General features: G+C 44.8%; 2 protein-coding genes across 14 annotated transcripts in view; one reads left to right on the forward strand and one right to left on the reverse strand.

The window, feature by feature from the left end:
• CFAP263 (cilia and flagella associated protein 263) overlaps positions 1-21,723 on the forward strand; it is a 78,445-nt gene that overhangs the window by 24,484 nt on the left and 32,238 nt on the right. For 7 of the 13 annotated variants that reach the window (XM_074027141.1, XM_005592095.5, XM_015443214.4 and 4 more), the window contains 2 exons: positions 4,753-4,908; positions 5,954-6,105. In XM_074027141.1, coding sequence (XP_073883242.1) covers positions 4,753-4,908; positions 5,954-6,040 — 243 coding nt within the window. In that variant the 3' untranslated portion in view covers positions 6,041-6,105. Of the gene's footprint in view, positions 1-4,752; positions 4,909-5,953; positions 6,106-9,222; positions 9,406-21,723 lie in introns of those variants that run through there. The other 6 variants (XM_045383134.3, XM_074027143.1, XM_074027139.1 and 3 more) reach the window with 3 other exon arrangements.
• Positions 6,487-20,722, reverse strand: PRSS54 (serine protease 54). The gene is given in 6 exon segments (XM_015443212.3): positions 6,487-7,014; positions 11,155-11,286; positions 12,798-13,056; positions 17,779-17,956; positions 20,634-20,682; positions 20,684-20,722. Coding segments are annotated over 6 exon segments (1,182 nt in total). The 5' UTR covers positions 20,720-20,722.

A 21,723-nucleotide genomic window follows, 5' to 3' on the forward strand; every position in this document is an offset into this window, starting at 1 on the left:
AGACGGGGTTTCGCCATATTAGCCAGGATGGTCTCGATCTCCTGACCTCGTGATCTGCCTGCCTTGGCTTCCCAAAGTGCTGGGATTACAGGCGTAAGCCACCGCGCCCGGTCCCCTGCTGTTAGTACTCTCTAATGTTTCTCCTCACCTGGTGCAGCCTTGGTCATGGATACAATTGCCCTGATGACCAGGGATAATTGTTGCTTCTGCTGAGTTCTCTTTGACTCTGCATCTTCCTACTAAGCTTACAGCTGGTCTACCTCTATTGGCATCACACCTGGCCATCAGCCTTCATTAATTGTTAGCTAATTGCTTTATTGCTTTCAACAGTACCCTGAGACAGTAATTGTTTTACATTCTGATTCAATTAAAGTCAGGACCCTTTGCAGGGGCAAAGTGTTGCCAGTCTTTGAGGCTTCCCCAAACTCTCAAAGGGCTCTTCTTAGTGGTCTCTTTCTCTGTTCTGTTAAACATATAGCTGGCTTAGTATTTTACTTGCTGCTACTAACATTGTGGAACTACCAGCCTCCTCTAAATTGCTTACCTTAAAAAACTCCATTGTTTCCCACACAGTTCTTAGGCATGAGCTCCCCATCTCTGTTCCAAATAAAGCAAGTCCCCTTGGGCAACATTCCATGGCCCTCTGATTTTTAGCCTGATTTGGTTTGGCTCTGTGCCCCCACGCAAGTCTCATCTCAAATTGTAATTCCAATGTGTCAAAGGAGACACCTGGTGGAAGGTGATTGGATCATGGGGGCAGTTTACCTAATGCTGTTCTCATGATAGTGAGGGATTTCTCACGAGATCTGATGGTTTTTAAAGTAGCAGTTTCAGCTGCACGTGCTCTCTCTCCTGCTACCTTGTGAAAATGTGCTTTACTTCCCCTTCACTTTCCACCATGATTGTAAGTTTCCTGAGGCCTCCCTAGCCATGCAGAACTGTGAGTCAATCAAATCTTCTTTTCTTTATAAAATTATCCAGTCTTGGGTAGTTCTTTACAGCAGTGTGAAAACAGACAAATACACAGCCTCTCTCCCTGGGCAAAACTTCTGCACTGCTGCCCTGGAACTGGGGTGGGACAGTGGACAACTTTTCCCATAGTGACATTGCTGTGGGTTGCTGGGTGGGGATCATAATCTCTGGTCTTCTCAGCGTGTCCCTCACAGCTATAGCACTTATGTTTTAATGCCTTCGTTCTTGCTACTTCATAATATTTGTCTTAGGTATTCTCAAATCACCATCTGGACAGGAGTATGCATTGATGGTTCTGCCCATATCTTTGGGTCTCTCCACAGTTGTTTGTTTATGCTAAACAGACAAGAGCTATTCACTGAACACCTGACAATTTATTATTGCATTCTGAAAACAAGTTAATAAAAATGAAATTAGTGGCTTGTTTTATAGTGTATTGAAACAGTGGAAGGTGCAAACCAATTACCTGGGGATCTTATTAAAATACAGATTCTGAGTGGGTAGGTCCAGGGTAGCCTGGGAGTCTGCAGCTCCCAGGTGTTTCTAGTGCCACAGATTGTGCTTTGTGAAGCAAGGAATTAAAAGACAATACCATATTGGGAAGATTCAACATAATAAAAATGTTAGTTCTCTTTAAGTTGATCTGTGAAATATGATATTCCAATTAAAATACCAAGGAAGGTTTTTTTGTTTGTTTGTTGTTAAGAATCTAAATCAACTGACTCAAAAATTTCTTTGGGGGGGGAAAAAGAGTATCCCCAAATTCCAAATGAATAAATGAGAGGACTAGCCCTATCAGATAATGAAATATGTTATAAAGTTACAATATTTAAAACAAGCTCAGGAATAGGCTGGAAGATCAAAGAAAAATGTATAAGGTCTTATAATGAACCCTGATACAGATCATATAAGTATATAAATATTTGATAAAACTTTGATGTTGATACCTTTATGATAAAAGTGGCATGGCATTAATCAACAGACAGCCAGATTATTGAATACATGACATGGGGTAACTGGGGTAACTGGTCAACCATTAAGGAAAAAATTAAGTTGGAACTATGTCTTTTACTGAAGTTAATTCAGGTATATCAGATATTTAAATGTAAGTAAGAAAACCATTAAAATCCTAAAATAAATACTAGGAAAATTTTTAATCTTGGAATGAAGAGGCCTTTCAAAATATAAAACCTAGAAACTATGACATCAGTAAAGTGAGTTATATAAAAATGTAAGTTTTTCGCATAGCAAAAATGATCATAAGCAAAGTCAAAAGGTAAATAACTGGAAAAATGTTGTATCTAAAATCACAAGGAGCTAATAACTCCAAACAAATAACTTCTACAGATCAACAAGAAAAAACTAATAACTAATAGAAAAAATGGGCAAAAGTTTTCAAGAGTTTACTGAAAAGCTAAAATACTAAAACGTGAAAAATGCTCTACCTCACTCATAATACAAAGAATACAAAATAAAGCTATGATGGGATATTATTTTCCTCCTCTTAGATTGACAAAGATCAAAGAGTTGATAAAACTGTAGTGAGAGAATGAGGGAAAACCGGCAGTCTCAAACATTACTGCGGAAGTGTAATTGTCTTGATTATTATAAAGGGGAATTTAGCACTGTTTACCAAACATTAACATGCACATGTGCTTAAGGCAGGGTTTTTCACCCTAAACACATTATTATTGACATTTGGGGCTGGATAATTCTTTCTTGTGGTGGCAGGGCAGGGGGAGGTCTTGTGTATTGTAGGGTTTTTAGTAGCATCACTGGCCTCTACCTACTAGATGCCAGCAGCACCCCTCTAATTCCCACAAAAATGTCTTTAGGCATTGCCAAATGTCCCCTGGGGGCAAAATTACCTCTGGTTGAGAACCACTGCCCTAGAACAAGCAATTTCACTTTTAGTAGTTTATCCTACTGATTCACTTGCATAATGACAATGTGATGTATACCCAGATGGTTAGTAATTGCAGCATTGCTTATTGTAATAGCAAGAGATTAAACAGTTAAGTGACTGTGGGATAATTGTTAAATTATGGTACATCCATGTGGAAAATTATGTAGCTGTCAAAAAGAATGAGTAAATTCTTCATGTGCTGATACAGAAAGATCTTCAAGATTTATTGAATGAAAACATCTGGATGAATAAAAGTGAATAGAGTATGCTACTATTTAGGTCAAAAAAGGGAAACATGTTTGTATAAGCCTAGATTTCTGGAAGGATGCACAAAACCTAAAAACAGTGTATGCTTCTAGGCAGGAGACCCTCCTGATGGGGTGACAGGAGTGGGATGGGAGCTCGTCACAGTGTACCATTTGAACTGAATGTATAGCCTAAACAAAAGAATTAGTAAAATAAAAGTTAAAAGGATAATGTTAATTTTTGGGGGGGAGACAGTTTCACTCTGTTGCTCAGGCTGGAGTGCAGCGTCATGATCTCGGCTCACTGCAACCTCCGCCTCCTGGGTTCAAGCGATTCTCCTGCCTCAGCCTCCCAAATAGCTGGGATTACAGGCCTAAGCCACCATGCCTAACTCAGTTTTGTATTTTTAGTGGAGATGGGGTTTCACCCTGTTGGCCAGGCTGGTCTCAAACTCCTGACCTCAAGTGATCCGCCCGCTTTAGCCTTCCAAAGTGCTGGGATTACAGGGGTGAGCCACTGTCCCCAGCTGATGTTAATTTTTAAAAAATGCATTTTATTAAAAGGGCTAATGAATTTTACAGTATGATAATTTTTAAAATAAATATTTAAAAGACAAGGATTACTCACAAAATTGAATTACCATAGGTTCTAGCCATTCTGCATCTGGGAATGTACCCAAAAGAATTGAGAAGGGAATTGAACAGAGTTTTATACACCCATGTTGACAGCACCATTCTTCACAATAGCCAAGAAGTGGAAGCAACTCAAGTGTCTTATCGATGGATGAATGGATAAACAAAATAAATAAAATGTGGTATATCCATACAACGGAAAATCATTCCACCTTAGAAAGAAAGGATGTTTTGACGCATACTACCATGTGTAGGAAACTTAAGGACATTATGCTAAGTGAAATAAGCCAGTCACAAAAGGACAAATACTGTATGATTCCACTTATATGAGGTACCCAGAGAAGTCAAATTCATAGAGACAGAAAGTGGAATGGTGGGGGCCAGAGGCTGGGAGATGAGGGAAGGAGGAGTGATTGTATAATGGGTACAGAATTTCAGTTGTACAAGACAAAAAGAGTTCTGGAGATGGATGGTGGTGATGGTTGCACAAGAATGTGAATGTACTTAACGCCACAGAACTGTATAGTTAAAAATGGTTAAGATGATAAATTTTATGTTTTATATATATACCTTATAATTTAAAAAGACATGGAAGTGAATTGAGTCTGATCGAAGTACACTTAAATACACAATTTTTCACACACAGAAAAACCCTAAGAAGTCTACAACACATTCCTTAATAAAGGAGAGGAAGAGGAAGGAGGGAAGGAAAGGAAAGGAGAAGAGAGACAAAGGAAAGGAAAGGAAAAGAAAAGGGAAAGGAATGAAAGAAACAAGACTATTTAGACCGCACTAGGTGTTTCTGAACTGGCTTAAAATATGTTTTGCAAAAAAATCAGAGTTTTGTGATTCCCACCCCCTCCCCAACCTCTTTGAAAATGTAAACATTATTTTTGGAACTCTATTAGAACCATGGGAAGAGATGTCAGGGCCAGTGAGTTCTCAAAGCAAGAACTTCTGGGGTTCCCTGGGTGTAACTGGTTCTTCCCAACCCAGGACCGGGCCAAAGCCGAGGCAGTGAACAAGAGGCTCCGGAAGCAGCTGGCTGAGTTCCGGGCGCCACAGGTGATGACTTACGTCCGGGAGAAGATCTTAAATGGGGACTTGGAGAAGAGCATCAAGATGTGGGAAAGGAAAGTGGAGATAGCAGAGGTGAGCCACGGGGAGCCCTGAGATGGGCAGTCTTTTATGTCTTCAGTGTTTTCATTTAGGATTTTGTTCTTTGGGCTAAGAATATAGATGTTTGGATATGTAATTTCTGGGAGAAACCTCAGCAGTTGCTTTAACTATTAAACCAAGATGAAGGATGATTTTTTTTTAAGTTCCCCCTTTTGCATTGTTAGGGGCAGGGTCTTTTCCATTTTCAGGGAGAAACTCTGTAGTAATAGTGTGTTTTTAGTTGCCTGTTTTCTTAATGAATTCTAGAAGTTTCTGAATCCTTCTGCACTGGTAATTTAGTGATTGCTACTTTATACATGGAGAAGTCAGTTTTTTAAAAAATGAGATGCTGATAGATTTTTTAATATCACTCAGGACCTCATTCCATGCATGTACACAGTCGCTATGGGTCTTTCTGCTTTTCAACGAATCCCGCAGAGTTTGAATATGGTAGTGTGACAGGAAGCGCCCTTGCTCCTGTGAGCTGTGGGGGATAAATGGGCAATGGAAACCATATGCTGGTGTCAGAAGAAAGACAAGCACCCAGACTGCCATGGCCACGTTGCAAACTGAGGTCACGCAGGACATCATCAGAGTAGCTTAGAAAGCCAGTCAGGTCACTTGGAAAACTGGGACCTTGGCGTTTTCACATCTAGACCCTGGTTCCCATTTCCTATGTTACTTTCTTCTGCCTCTCTTTTGGCCATTTTGCAGCAGAGAGTAAATTAGGATCCAAACTTAGGCCCCTTAGATCTGAAGCTGAGAAGTAGCAGAATCGTGGCAGGAGCATGCAACTTCTCACTTCACTGAGCAGAAGAAACATGCTCTATAGAAAAATCCTCTGGGTGGGTGCTGCCCCTTGGTGGCCCCCACACAGCAGCATGCATGGAGGACATGCTGCCCCACACAGGGTTGCCTGCACCATCACGGGGCTGGATGAGGGCTGCATTCTGAGTAACCATAATCAGTTTTCCCCAAGTGACCTTCTCCCCACTCTCCTTTATAGTTTTTTTTTCTTTTCTTTTCTTTTTTCTTTCAGATGTCCTTAAAAGGCTACCGTAAGGCTTGGAATAGAATGAAAATAACCAATGAGCAGTTGCAGGCAGATTACCTTGCTGGGAATTAGCCAGAGGCAGGCCACGGCTTACAGACCACAACATGACCTATTAAAGTAATCAGCTCCTTTCTAGTCACCGGCTCCTCTGACTGTTCCCTGTCTGCCTGGTGTTCCCAACCCCCCAGCCAGGCTGAGCATCACCTCCTGGGCCACATCTGCCCATGGGGAGTGTTTTCACAGCCTGGCCCCTGGAACTGTTGCCACTGAAAGAACCACAGGGCGCTCTAATGGTTTGACACTTGTTAGCCAGCATTTAGTTCACAAGCATAATAAAAGTGACCTTCCCACACCCAGGAGAGGGACAGAGGAGGGAGAGCCAGCCCAGTGTGTGCTGTGGGCTTATCCATGGCAGCCCTGGTGTGCAACTATTAAAAACAGACACCAAAACAGCATGGTGAATGCCTGGCACTCAGCATTCTGAGCTTACTCTTCAGTTTGGTGGGGTGGCTTCTAGACTAGATACTGCTGCAAAAGAAAACAAGCATGAAGGAAACCAAGATGATTTCTGCGGGCTGATGCAACCTTTTCTGACCTGCAGAAATCCTACCTTCCCCCACCTCCCCACCATAATAGTCATAGTATAAGGGTTGTACAGATGCCTCAGGAGACCGGCCTGATTCCTTTACACCCTTCTCCCTAACATCTAGATCATCTCTAGAGCTGGTTGCTAGTCGTGAATGCGTGATGGTCCTTCCTTGTCCCTGCAAGTATGATCCAACATGGCCTAGTTCAGAATCAGAATTCTGTGTCATGGCGGCATTTGGTCCGTGGTGGGAGAAAGAAATCAACTTTTCCCAGTGGTGGAGTGAGGACAGGGGAGGGCCGGCCCTCTCAGCCTTGGATGTGATCCATTTGCTGTAGTCTTCCACCTTGGTGTACAGAAACAGGCCAGGGCACGTCTCACCACCGAAGTTCAGCACTCCTCTCAGAACCCACAGATCGAACTGCTGTAGCTGGCACATCATTGGGCTTCCTGGGTCCCCCTGTGACAAAAGACAGAAGGCTTCAAGTCTTAGAAAAACTAGTTTTTGTTGCAAATCTATCCTTGTGCAATATACTGTTTGCTCTAGAAATGTTTTATGCTGGTTCTCACTGGAAATGGGGCAAATTATAGGGTACGATTTCAAATCTAGGCAGCCACCACCACAAATTCCAGCAAGATGACTTTTCCTTTTATTATGCAAATTAGCTGTGGACTTCTACTGATTGCCTATAGCTTCCTGGTTCATACTTCATTTTCTTGCCCCTTTCCAGTCCTTTGGCCAAACCTTCCCTCTCTTCTGGCTGGCTTCTCATTCCTGAAATGTTGGTGTTTGTTTCCATTCCGTCCTGAAATGCTCACATTTTCCCTTCTCTCTGCCTTGCTTCGACCCTTAGTTTAAGCCACTTCCTGCCGCCTGGCAGCTGCTCACCAGCCTGGCTGGCTGTACTCTTGGTCTTCCCCACTCCCAAGGGAGCAGTCCTCTGGGACTCAGGAATTCTGCCACATACACTTTACCTAAGGTGAGGGAGTAGAAGCTTGGCACCGTTAGCTAGATATGGGACCCTGGCAAGTGACCAAATCCTCTCTGAGCCAAAGTGGGAACACAGTTAATGCCTGTAACACGTGCTGAGCACAGCACAGTGCCTGGCACACAGCACACACTCAATAGAATATTAGCTACCGTCATCTTGATGTCTCTATAAAGGCCATCATTTTTCTGAAAAGTTGGGGAAAACGGGAAAAGCAACAAGGCAACTACTAGGTATCATTTACCTTACCTGCCCTGACCCCACGCCCCCAGGTCTCCTCTCAAAGGAATTCCTGCCCCTCCTGTGGCCCATCTGTGTCCAAGAAGGGGGTGGCCATCCCTAGGCTAGCCAGCCACCTCTGACCTGTGTGGCCTGCCTGGCTGGAAGGCCCAGGCGATGACATGTTGCTCTCATGGTTCGGACTGAGACACAGAATGGGGCTGCAATTAACAACAGGAAACAATCTGAACAGACTCAACCACGAGCAGCAGAAGGCAAGAGAGCAGCTGCCTCAGCCCCTCACCATCCAAGGCCTGGGTGTGTGGTCTGTCTTGGGTATTTCTCTCTTTCTCTCTCTTTCCTTCTTTCTTTCTTTCTCTGTCCCCGAGGCTGGAGTGCAGTGGTGCAATCTTGGCTCACTGCAACCTCCACCTCTGAGTTTTAAGCAGTTCTCCCACCTCAGCCTCTCGAGTAGCTCAGCTATGTGCCATCATGCCCAACTAACACTTTTTTTTTTTTTTTTTTTTTTTTGAGATGGAGTCTTGCTCTGTCCCCCATGCTGGAGTGCAATGGCATGATCTCAGCTCACTGCAACCTCCTTTTCCTGGGTTCAAGCGATTCTCCTACCTCAGCCTCCCCAGTAGCTGGGATTACAGGCGCCCACCACCACGCCTGGCTAATTTTTATTTTTAGTAGAGATGGGGTTTCACCATGTTGACCAGGCTGGTCTCAAACTCCTGACCTCGTGATCCACCCGCCTTGGCCTCCCAAAGTGTTAGGATTACAGGCATGAGCCACCGTACCCAGCCTAATTTCTGTATTTTTAGTAGAGATGGGGTTTCATGATATTGGCCAGGCTGGTCTTGATCTTCTAACTTCAAGTGATCTGCCCGCCTTAGCCTCTTAAAGTGCTGGGATTAGACATGAGCCACCATGCCCAGCGGGGTATTCTTTTTCAATAAATCTCCCCTTTTCCAAGGAAGCCACACCAGAACAGAGAGAAAGACCCGTGGGAGAAGAAGGGAGCAACTCCGCGGGCAGGGCAGCAGGGAGGCCGTGCTGCAAAGCTGCTGTGATTCCCTGGTGATCTCAGCAGGTCAAGGCGAGACACGTGAGAAAGGCCTTGAGGACTTCATTCTGTGCCTCTCTTTGGATGGAAGGGGGTGCTTTAGTGCAGGACTCTTGACTTTTCAATTGACTGGTGAACAGGCCCTTGTGTGCACCTATGTCTGCCTAGGTCATGGGGGCTCCCTGGCTAAGAATGACATGGTTCCCCCCTTCATCTGTCCCATTCACAGTTTAACTGTAGTGGTATAGCCAGAGCAAGAAAAAGAATGTGATTTAGGACGAATGATTGGATGAATGATTGGGAGATGTCCTCAGCTATGGCGTGGTTTTGCAGGTCGCTGTTCCACCTGGGCACAGCATATGCACTTTTTCTCTTCCCCATAATGCTGTAGGGGCTGCGACTTCTGAAGCACAAGAAGCAGAGGTGAACAGCTCCAGATGCCCCTCTGGAGCTACCCTACTTCATCTCCCAAGGGAGCGGCCACAGCCCAGAGTGGGGTCTTTCAGTGTGTGATCTTTTCCTTTGACATTCAGCAAAAGCCCTAACAGTGGTAAAATAAAGGCTGGATGGGTGAGTGCAGAGTGATTCTGCTTTTGTTGGGTTTTGGGGAAACCCATAGGCAGATTCTGAACCTGGTGGTTGATTCTACATGTGGGAATTGTGGCTTTGAAGACCTCTGGACATGAGAACATATTTCCAAAACAGAGGATTCTACGGGGACAGGTCACCATTAAGTGGTGTGCAAGCATAATTCTGTTAAAAAATGAAGGCCTGTTTAGAGGTGTGTCACAGTTAAAAACCAACCTGCACTTTGCAGTTAGATTTTAAAAGATGGTCACTTAGAGTAGAAATAGCTTATAATATTCCATTGAATCTAAGATACAGTTAGAAATCAACATCTTTGAAATTAGGGTGTGTCATTTTTTTTTTTTTTTGAGATGGAGTCGCTCTGTCGCCCAGGCTGGAGTGCAGTGGTGCGATCTCGGCTCACTGCAAGCTCCGCCTCCTGGGTTCATGCCATTCTCCTGCCTCAGCCTCCCAAGTAGCTGGGACTACAGGCACCCACCACCATGCCCAGCTAATTTTTTGTATTTTTAGTAGAGATGGGATTTCACCATGTTAGTCAGGATGGTCTCGATCTCCTGACCCTGTGATCCGCCTGCCTCAGCCTCCCAAAGTGCTGGGATTACAGGCGTGAGCCACCGCACCCGGCCAGGGTGTGTCTTTTAATCAGCTGACATCAGAGTTTAACTGACAGCATTTTTTTCTTTCTTGGGATTACATAAAATGATGGTGCATTCCATAATTGGCAGCATCTTAGATCTGAGGACGTATGATACTTGTTTGATGGAATGGTTGAGGGCAGAATTTTGTTAAAAAGCTCTATCTTCACTGTATTTTAACACATTATCTAATTTAGGAAATTGTTAAGATCCCCCACCTGGCAGAGGACCCAGTACGAAGTAGGCACTCAATAGATGTTACACCAACTTTGGAAGGGCAAATGTATTTCTTAATGAGAGGCAGTCCATGCTTTTGCAATAAAATGACTTAGAAAAAATTATCTTTATATATGTATTTTTCCCCTTGCTCTAAAAATCCTGCCTTTCTGGATCCTATAGGGGAAAAAAAAAAAAATTCCCCATCAGGTGTCCTGAAGGTTATTTAAAGGAGAGTGAGTGATAAGCTTCTTAGAAAAGCAATTCTAGAGTAGAGGAGATAAAGTGTATCTGGATATCTGGTAGACCTAGGTCCTTGTCTTTGCTCTAACTTTTATTGACTGTGTGACCCTAGTAAGCCACACTTTCTCCAGATTTGGATATGAAGGGCCTGAACCAGGTGTGTGTGACTTCCACACATTTTTTTTTGAGGCAGTAGGACAGCCACATCTGTACAGCCCTCATCTGGCTGGAGGGCAGGGCTTCTCAGAGAAGAAAAACCCAATAACTGATAGCATCAGAGGGGAGTCTAGGTTCCCTAGAAGCTGAATACAGCAGCCCCACACTGTAGACCTGCTCAAAGCATATCTGCCTATGTGGTTTGGACTCAGACTTTCAAATTTTTAGCTAGTTAAAAAGCACCTGTGACTTAGACAAGCTGCATCATGTTACACTGAAAATCATGACTGGTTAGTTCATTCAGCAGATTTTTATTGAGCGCATACTGTCTGCCAAGTGCTGTTCACTCCAGAGACAGCCACTCGTCCCAAGCTCTAGTCCCTGCCCTCACAGATATCCCCATCTAGGGAGGGGGTCCCGAGGCTCCCTTGGATGTGACCAAGGCTTACTCTCAACACTTAGCTTCTATTCCATGAGGTTCTTACCAAGCAGGCAGTCTTGGTTTCCTCTTTCGTGTGGCTGCCGCATTCTGTCTTCTGGAGTTTGTGTAGGGGACATATGTCAAGATCTTTCACGAAGATTTTCCTCAGGATACTCATCGTCATGTGATTTCCTGTCTGGACCATGCAACAGAGAGCCCAGGGATGATTAATGAGAAGGCAGTCCCCTATGTCAATACAACTCCCACTCACATAGCCAAATGAAAGTGAGAATTTTTTTTTTTTTTTTTTTGAGTTGGAGTCTTACTCTGTCACACAGCCTGGAGTACAGTGGTGTGATCTTGGCTCACTGCAACCTCCACCTTTCGGGTTCAAGCAATTCTCCTGCCTCAGCTTCCGGAGTAGCTGGGATTACAGGCATGCACCACAACGCCCAGCTAATTTTGGTATTTTTATAGAGATGGAGTTTCACCATGTTGGCCAGGCTGGTCTCGAACTCCTGACCTCAAGTGATCCACCTGCCTTGGCTTCCCTAAGTGCTGGGATTACAGGCATGAGCCACTGTGCCCTGCCAGAAATGTTCTCATAAATTCCTTTTTTTCATAGAAATAAGAACCTGTGACTGAGTTTTTGCTGAAAACTACCTCCACTTTGAACTCGAATGTGCAAACAAGCAGAGAATACCCTTCCTCCTCTTCTAGAGAGCATCCATTTCCTTGTTTCTTTCTTTCCCCAAAATGAAAGAAAACAAGGATGGCTTAGACAAGAGGACAATCAGCCCTAGTTTGGGGACTAACATCCCCTCACCCCTCTGTACTCTTGTACTCATTCCAGGGTGTCCACTGCCTGTGTACTTCCAGTTTTGATGTAAGGCTAGAGGGTAAAGGACCAATGTGATGTAAGAATGGCCACGGAATGGGCGCAGTAACTCATGCCTAATCCTAACACTTTGGAAGGCTGAGGTGGGAGACTTGCTTGAGCCCAGGAGTTTGAGACCAGCCTGGGCAATATAGCAAGACCCCATCTCCACAAAAAATAAATTTAAAACAATTAACCAGGCATGGTGACATGTGCCTGTAGTCCCAGCTACTCGGGGCTGAGGCAGTAGGATCACATGAGCCCAGGAGTTCAAGGCTGCGGTGAGCCCTGATGGCACCACTGTATGAAAAAGACCCTGCCTCAAAAAAAAAAAAAAAAAAAAAAGGCCGGGCGCGGTGGCTCAAGCCTGTAATCCCAGCACTTTGGGAGGCCGAGACGGGCGGATCACGAGGTCAGGAGATCGAGACCATCCTGGTTAACACGGTGAAACCCCGTCTCTACTAAAAAATACAAAAAACTAGCCGGCCAAGGTGGCGGACGCCTGTAGTCCCAGCTACTCGGGAGGCAGAGGCAGGAGAATGGCGTGAACCCGGGAGGCGGAGCTTGCAGTGAGCTGAGATCCGGCCACTGCACTCCAGCCTGGGTGACAGCGCGAGACTCCGTCTCAAAAAAAAAAAAAAAAAAAAAAGAGTGGCAACAGAAAGGGAAAGCCCTAGGAGACTTGACTGATTAGGTAAGGGTTTCAGCCAAACTCTAGAACCTCAAGCAAGCTCCATTATTAAATTAAGATAGGCCCTAGATTGGATTATCCAGGTCACCCCCACTGCCAGCACACACACAGCCTCCTCTGGGAGGAGGAATGCCTTAACTGCAGATGTGGGATTCCATCCTGACACCCAGCAGTTCTGCAAGACTGGTGGTGTATGCAACTTTCTGCCGAGGAAGCAGATGGACTGGACCAGGTTGCCAAAATGCATCGCTGTGTCTGTCTTCAGGAGGGCTATGTTGTTGCTCATGGAGTTGTTATCAAAGTCCTCATGGATGATGATGGTATTGACTGGATACTCTGTGTGAGCAATCTTGCTGGGATCCATGTTACTTATACCCACTATAACGACAATGTCCTTCCTGGAGAGAGAGCAAGGGAATCTTGAGAGGCCAAGACAGCAAGGAAGCTTCACACTTCCCTGTTTTCCTATTTATGTTTTTTCAGCCTGGAACACTCCTATTCCATGTGTTAATTCTTCCTGACCCCTTTGGACTCAAGTTTATAGGAAATCTTTTATGAACCCCTAGGCTTGTGCCCTCTTTTGTGAGCCTGCAGAATCCTGGAGATTCTTCAATCTTAACACCATTTGCCCCACCACTAAAGAAAATCTGTTAACATGTTATTGCTGATTAACATTTTTTCTATGAATAGGTTTTTTGTTTGTTTTTTACATATTGTAGTTTGCAAAAGTAGTAATTGCAGTTCTACCAAAGATGTCATCTTGATTCCCGCTTTTAGTATTTGACATTTTAAGATAGGCATCTTTCCTTATTATATATTCTGTAAATACATTTTGGAGAAATTAAAGTTCTAATAACAATAGAATTGAGTTGGGTGTTTTCCCTTTCTCCTCTTGGGAATCACCCAAGAAACTGTGAGAATGAGGAACAAATACAAACACCATAAAACCAAGAGACGCTAAAGAATTCAGATCTCAGAGTCAAAGGAAGAGCTGATGAAAGGAAGGATGGCAGGAGTGCAAAAGTTATAGATGACACTGACTGCCACAGAGCTCAGAAAAAGCTTGTTGAGCATGTTCTTATCAAAGAAGCAAAAAGAAAAGAAACAAGACCATCACCAAAATGAAGCCCAAATCAAAAGCAGCATAAAGGAGAATAGGGCCCACAGAAAACACAATTAGGGGCATTGAGAAATGTGACCAAAATGAAAATTAACAAAGATTTTTAAAGGCTTGAGAGGAAAATGAAAGATAAGGCAGTCACAGGAGACCCAGCTGACCACAAAGAAAGTAACCAAAATGATGAAACAGGAAAGATATTTCAAGATATAATTTAAGAAAACTTTTCAGAACTAAGACTTGAATCTATAGTTTGGAGACAGCTAACCTACCTCCAGTAGTGTTGACTGTCCACTATATAGTTTGGAGTAGTTAACGCTGAGACATAGTTCTGGTCAGGTCCCAACAGGAAATAAATGTTCTACTCAAATAAGATAAATTGGGGTGACTTTAATAAAGGGAGTTTTTACAAAGGTCTTGGCAGGATGCAGGGAAACCACAAGGACAGCTCTGGGCACTGCATGCTATAGGCAGCTCCTGCTGAGGTAACGACGCTGTGCTGACACCGTCTCTGGGCTCTAGGTGAGGGGAGGATGTGATCAGACAGAGCTGTGTAGAGTGGGTCACTTAGCTGGTAAAAGCAGCCAACCAGCAGCCAATATGCAGTAGCCCTCGGAGGAGTAAGGACCCTGACTTCACTCTCCCCACTCCCTCTGATCTCTTGCCTCTTATATGATTGTTGGCCAAAACCAGCTGGAATCCAGAAGGCAAAAAAGACCACTGGTATAACCCATACAGGTGAGCCTCCTGGGGCCTGGCAGGGTAGAAGAGTAGAGTAGATCTGAAAGGGCAGGTGGGGGAAATCCAGCACAACTAGTAAAGTTGCTAGACTTGAGTGACAAAGAAGGAATCCTTGGACATCCAGACTAACAAAGATGAGGTCATCTTAATTAAGTTTGGCTGTATTGTCTAACCAAAGTACTGGCATTACAGGTGTGAGTTTTTGCGCCTGGCTGGTAGGCGATTTTAATTCACCTCTGACAGTCTAGGACAGATAAAGTAGACTTCCTTGCCCAATTTTATATATTGAATTATACACCAACCATGGAGAATGAATGAACTTTTTAATTTACCTGTGAAAATATTCACATGGACCACCCATAGGAGACAGACAGGACAACCTCAACAAATCCTAAATAGATCACCATGTGGTATAATTCAATAATGTTAGAAAACAAAACAAAAAACCCTAGCACCTGGACATTTTAAAACTCTGTCTTGGACACACATGGTGGCTCACATCTATAATCCCAGCACTTTGGGATGCCAAGGCAGGTGGATCACCCGAGATCAGGAGTTCAAGACCAGCCTGGCCATCATGGCAAAACCTCATCTCTACTAAAAATACAAAAATAGCTGGGCATGGTGGCATGCGCCTGTAGTCCTAGCTACTTGGTAGGCTGAGGCAAGAGGATTGCTTGAATCCAGGAGACCGAGATTGCAGTGAGCTGAGAGCGCACCTCTATACTGCAGCCTGGGTGACAGAGCAAGACTGTCTCCAAAAAAAAAAAAAAAGATTATATAAAATTAAAAAATCAAGCTCTCACTTTAATAAAACCCTTGAGTCAAAGAGAAAATCAAAACCAAAAGAATGGACCAGATAGAAAATAGCCATAATGAAAACGCTACATAGAAAACAGAACTTCCATGGAGAGCTAGTTGGCAGTAGCTCTCAGGATTTTAAATGCATGTCTTTTTTAGCCCAGTCTTTCTACTCCTGGGATGTCTACACTATGGCACACTTGCATGTATGTGAAATAATGCGTGTACAAGTCCGTCTGTTGCAGCATTTTTGGCAGTAGTAACAGATTAGAAACAGCCTACATTTCCATTAACAGAGGACTGTGTGGTTACGGTACTTCCATTACAGGCTATTGTGCAGCTGACAAAAAGAAGGCATTAGCCATTTATGTACCAATAAGAAAAGGTCTCTAAAATTTATGATAAAGTGAAAAAAGGCTGTGAGTAAATTAATGTGTATGGTGTGCTACCAGTTGCATGGTGGGTGTGTCGCGGATATGTTATGAACTCAATTGCATTCTTTTGAAAATTTGTAGGTTGAGGTCCTAACCCCCAATTTGACCATATATTTGGAGATAGGGCCTTTAAGGAGGTAATTAAGATTACATGAGGTATAGGCTGGGGCTGTAATCTAACATGACTGGTGTCCCTATAAGAAGAGAAAGAGACACCAAGAATACACAGGCACAGAGGGAAGGCCATGTGAGAACACAGCGAGAAGGTGGCTGTCTGCAAGCCAAAGAGAGAGGCCTCAGGAGAAACCAAATGTACTGACACCTGGATCTCAGACTTCCAGACTCCAGAACTGTGAGAAATAAATTTCTGTTGTTTAAGCCACCCAGTCTGTGATATTTGTTATGGCAGCTTAAGTAGACTAATACAAGGGGAAAGAAAATTCTCTGTCAATAGACATAAGAAACAATATAGCCAGACCTATAGGTATATCGATATCCATGAGTGCTTTGAGTATTTAAGAAGGAATAGGCAAGAAATTGGTGACAGAATGTGACTCAAGGGAGAAAAACTAGTGACTGAGGGGTGGGGGAGGGAAGGAGCTGTTTTTCGCTGTACATCCTTTGGTTTCTCGTGAACATTTTACTACATACTTTTTTTTTTTTTTTTGGACATGGAATCTGGCTCTGTCACCCAGACTGGAGTGCTGTGGCACGATCTCAGCTCACTGCAACCTCCACCTCCCAGGTTCAAGTGGTTCTCCTGTCTCAGCCTTCCTGGTAGCTGTGATTACAGGTACATGCCACCATGCCCAGATAATTTTTGTATTTTTTAGTAGAGACAGGTTTTTGCCATGTTGATCAGGCTGGTCTCAAACTCCTGGCCTCAAGTGATCTGCCCGTCTTAGCCTCAGTGCTGGGATTACAGGTGTGAGCCACTGCACCCGGCTGCACATGTATTTTTAATTAAAAATACAAATCCTATGTTAAAGTATTTACCAGCTGCATAATATTCCATCAAGGATTTATATTATAATTTATTTAGCCAATTATAGTCATTATACTCTCTCCCCCAATACTCTCTGTGTGTTTATATGTAATTATATATTATATACTATATGTTACATATAATAGAGTATTGTGTACATATATTCAATATACATATATGTTACAATATACATGTATATTATGTATAATAGAGTTAGTATATAATTACATGTATATTATATACTATATATTATGTATAATATATTTATGTGTATAGCATGTATATATATGAAAAATTATAATTTCATCGCAATAGTGGGACATTAGGTTTCTTTTCAGTGTTTTGTGTGTAATTAACCATCCTAGGAACAACTTTGTACATACAAATTTTCCAGTGGTTGAAATTATTTCCTTAATGTTGATTCCCAGAAATGAAATCACTGGGTCAAAGAGTGAGAAATATTTACCAAAAACTTTATTCTTTTAGTAATATTTATGATTTTTTTCTGGTTTAAAAGAATGCATATTTGTACTACAGAATTTGCAGAATACAGAGAAGCTAAAAGAAGAAAGCAGAAATTGTGCATTCTGAGCATTCAGAGATAAGCACTCTTAAAAGTGTTTCTGTATTTTTTTCGAGGCTTTTCTCTGTGTACATGTATTTGTGGCAGTAACGTTTCTAAGGCCCAAGTGTTTTAAGGTAAGGGCTCCTATCGACTGGCCGAACAGGATAAGCGGTAGGGACCCTAGTATTAGGAACCAGTGCCTCTGTGATGGCAGTAAAATCAGAATGAATATCCCACCTGCATTGAATGGAGACTCATCTTTTCATTTTTCCATTGCGAGGCCTGCAGTCCTCACAGCAGAGATCAGCCTTGGCAACCGGTGATTTTAGGGCTCACAGCAGAGCAAACGCTGAGCTGGTAAAAAGCCCTGTCCCCCAGAATGCACCTTGCAGGGCCTCCCCAGGCTGAGCAGGAGACAGGGCCACCCCCACCCTCACCCGCGGCGATGCTGCGGGCCCCAAAAGCAGGGGCACTGGCCTGTTCTGAATGGCGGATGCGATGCTGAGGACCCAGAACTCGCTGAGGATGCAGCCGAAAGCCAGGTGTGTGTACTGCGAGTCCTGCAGCGACACCACCCACGGGAACTCCATGCTGCTGACCAAGCCCTCCTTGAGGTCAGGACCGTAGAAAACGGAAGCTTTCTGGACGCCACAACCTGCGGAGCAGGTGCGGGGCCTCACTGCCGGGGCAAGGAGACCTCAGGACCCTCTCTTCTGCGGGCTGTCTCGATCATCACTAACGTTACCCGCAACCCCTGCTTCTTTCTTCTTCCTAGTATGTCTTCTTCACCCTAAAAGATGCTCAGTGGCATTTTTGAATCCCAAAATTATGTTAGACTACAAATAAAAACTCTCATCTATTGAACACATAACGGTACATATTGGCAATGTCTGCCACGTTTCGTGTTCATCAGCAGTTCTCAAAGCCTGGTCTGGAACCCCCGGGAGTCCTCAACACACTTTTGGGATCTGCAAGGTTAAAGCTATTTTTGTTTTCTTTTCTTTTCTTTTTTTCTTTTTTGAGAGGGGATCTCATTGTGTCGCCCAGGCTAGAGTGCTAGGTAGGATCATAGCTCCCTGTGGCCTCAACCTCTCGGGTTCAAGCAATCCTCCTGCCTCAGCCTCTGGAGTAGTTGTGACTACAGGTGCCTGCCACCACCCCTGGCTAAATTCTTTTATTTTTAGTAGAGATGAGGTCTTGCTATGTTCCCAGGCTGATCTAGAGCCCCCTAACTCAAGAGATCCTCCCTCCTCAGCCTCCCAAAGTGTTGGGATTACAGGCATGAGCCACTGCGCCCAGCTTTAAAACTACTTTCATAAGAATGTGAAGACATTATTTGCATTTCTGCTCTCTTCATTAATGTACCATAGAATTTTCCAGAGGCTATAGGATGTCATCACTGTGATTGCTAGTAGTATGTGTGACCTTGTGCATTCCTTTTTTTATTTTTATATATTTTAAAGATGGAGCCTCACTCTGTCGCCCGGCTGGAGTGCAATGGTGCGATCTCGGCTCACTGCAACCTCCGCCTCCCGAGTTCAAGTGACTCCCCTGCCTCAGCCTCCCGAGTAGCTGGGATTACAGATGCACGCCACAACGCCCAGCTAATTTTTCTATTTTTAGCAGAGATGAGGTTTTGCTCTGTTGGCCAGGCTGGTCTTGAACTCCTGACCTCAAGTGATCTGCCTGCCTCAGCCTCCCAGAGTGCTGGGATTACAGGCGTGAGCCACTGCGCCCGACCAGTGACTCCTTTTTCAGCCATGCATCCAACCACACTCAGCCCTGGCAGGTGCTGAGGTAGGGCCTGGGATTCCAAGAAAGGATTTCAGGAGCCCATCAGAGTGACATGCTGAAGAGTGATGGCGATATAGAGGGATATGTGACCCAGGGAGTGTGCCCAAAGTATAAGAGGAGGGGGCATGAATTCTGCCCAGGACATAAAGTCTGGGAGGGCTTCCCCCTGGGGGCAACCTTGCATATGAGCACCAAAAACAGTTTCCAAGCCGTGACCCTAAGAACTGATTGTAACGTACAGAATTATCATTAAAGGAGCACAGAGGACCTCTCCATCATGGGGCATCATACGACCAGACATCTCCATTAATTGACACTTGGTGACTTTGCTGGAACAATGACAGACTGATTTTAGCAAGATGATGTCTGGGAGGTCACTAAGTGCATCAGAACCACTAGAGACAGGATTCGTTAGCTTTGGTCTGATTTCTCCTTGAGACGTTGGCAATCTACGGTACAAGGCATTCGCTAACCTTCCCTAATCCCACAAAAGCTTATGAGCGTGTGACCACTTTTGCTTTTTCAAAGCTCTAGTTGGCTAGTTTATCTGACCTTACAAAACCCTTAAAAGACAAGACGTAATGAGGAAATCTGACCCAGAGATGAAATGCTTGTCTTGACCCCTTAGCTGTGGCTTTTTAAGGAGGGAGAAGACCTTTCTGTGTTTTCTGGGTATCCCCTGGTCTCCTTGGGGCTGCAAGAAGACAGGGAGCTGCGGGAGGCTGAGGGAGCTGAAGGACTCACCTCTGTGTGTGTGTGTGTGCATGTGTGTGTGAGTGTGTGAGTCCGTGTGTGTGTACACGTGTGTGTGCGTGACAGTCCGTGTGTGTGCCTGTGTGTTTGTGTGTGCGTGTGTGTGTGTGCGCGCGCCCATATGTGTGTGTGTGAGTGTGTGTGTGTGTGTGCATGTGTGTGTGAAGGTGTGTGTGGACTTTCTCATGTCTCCCATCTAACCCCAGGAAGGCAGGGCAGGGCCAGCTGGGATGGCAGCAAGGTGGGACAGAGCCTGCTTTAGCCAGCTATCTCCTCTCCACCTGCCCTCTGTAGGCTGGAATTCTTAGTTCTGAGCAGCTTAGAGGTCAAGGGAGGAGGGGACCGCAGCTGCCACTTCTGCCATCTGAGGCTGTGGTAGCCTCCCAGACACCTGCAGCAGTAGAAGCCCCCGCTGCTCCCGGGACCAGTCCTGCTGTTGGGGGTTGTAGTTTGCAAAAGAGCAGTATTCTCCAGGAAGGACAGGGCAGGGGCTGGGAGTGGAGAGGCAGGCCTCTCGCTCACCCCTGTACCCAGAGAGCCTTATTTTCCTAATGACACTACCACCCTAAGGATTGGCTCTGACTTTAGTTTCCTCCATCCACGTCCCATGATTCACTTCTTTGCCTGGTTCCTGCCACCAAGGTACTGCCGCCCAGTACAAAGTGCCGTGAGTCATCTTCCCTGAGCCCCTCCTTGGACATTAAGGACCACTTCATTCTCCTGGATGATCCCCGTCTAAGCCACATGTGCAGCTAAAGTCAGAGGGAGGAAAGCAGCGCACTCACTGGTGGAAGAATGGAGAAGGCCGAGCAGCACCAGGAGCACCCCTCGCATCTCTGCCATCCCAAGAGAGACCCGTCGCGGACACCATGGGCAGCTGGGGAAACAAAACCCAGTGACTCCATCCTCTTCCCAAACACATGCGGGGTTTTCTAAGCCTCTTTTATCCATCCGCTTCCCAAACACACACGTTCCCTCCGAAACGTCGGAGGCTCTCCTTCTTTCTACCAACAAAGGTTCCAAGATGTAGGACACTGACCTGTCACATCCCTAGTGCTTGGTTCTGTGTAGTAAAGAGGCAGGACCAGTTGGCTCGCACTGTGGTTTGTGAGATGGCCCGAGAAGAGAAGGCAGCTTACTCTTGTCAATTTTCTTCTCAATTCAGCCCAAGCCCCTGAGCACCCCAGAGAGTTGGGTCTCTGAAAAGGGTTGCTTTTTGACTCGTGAAATTCAACCCTTGCCTTAACTCTGTAGCCATAAAATGCTGCTGAAAGAGAAGTAGAGTTTTAGTGGAAGCCCACCCTGGGATTAATGCCTGTGCTGTGGTTTTATCCTTCCTACTAAACTCTGCTGGCTAAAAGAATGCTAGGCTCTAACTGTTAACAGCCTGTTTCTTTGTTTATTTTAGTTTATTTTGTTTTGGGACTGAGTCTTGCTCTATTGGCAGGCTGGAGTGCAGTGGCACGATCTTGGCTCACTGCAACCTCTGCCTCCCAGGTTCAAGCGATTCTCCTGCCTCAGCCTCCCAAGTGGCTGGGACTACAGACATGCACCACCATGCCCAGCTAATTTTTGTATTTTTAGTACACATGGGGTTTCTCCATGTTGGCCAGGCTGGTCTCGAACTCCTGACCTCAGGTGATCCACCCGCCTTAGTCTCCCAAAGTGCTAGGATTACAGGCGTGAGCCACCGTCCCCGGCTGACAGCCTGTATCTTTACATAGGAACAGCCCCAGCATTTAGCTTATTCATTTGCACAACCGCAGTAGGAAGTAGACACTCTGATTATCGCCATTTTACAGATTCAGAAACTGATACTCAGAGACATCGAGTAGCCAGTCCAAGGTCACACAGCTGTCAAGCAATGCACAGAAG

This window comes from Macaca fascicularis, chromosome 20, assembly GCF_037993035.2.
Source record: "Macaca fascicularis isolate 582-1 chromosome 20, T2T-MFA8v1.1".
Taxonomy (NCBI): domain Eukaryota; kingdom Metazoa; phylum Chordata; class Mammalia; order Primates; family Cercopithecidae; genus Macaca; species Macaca fascicularis.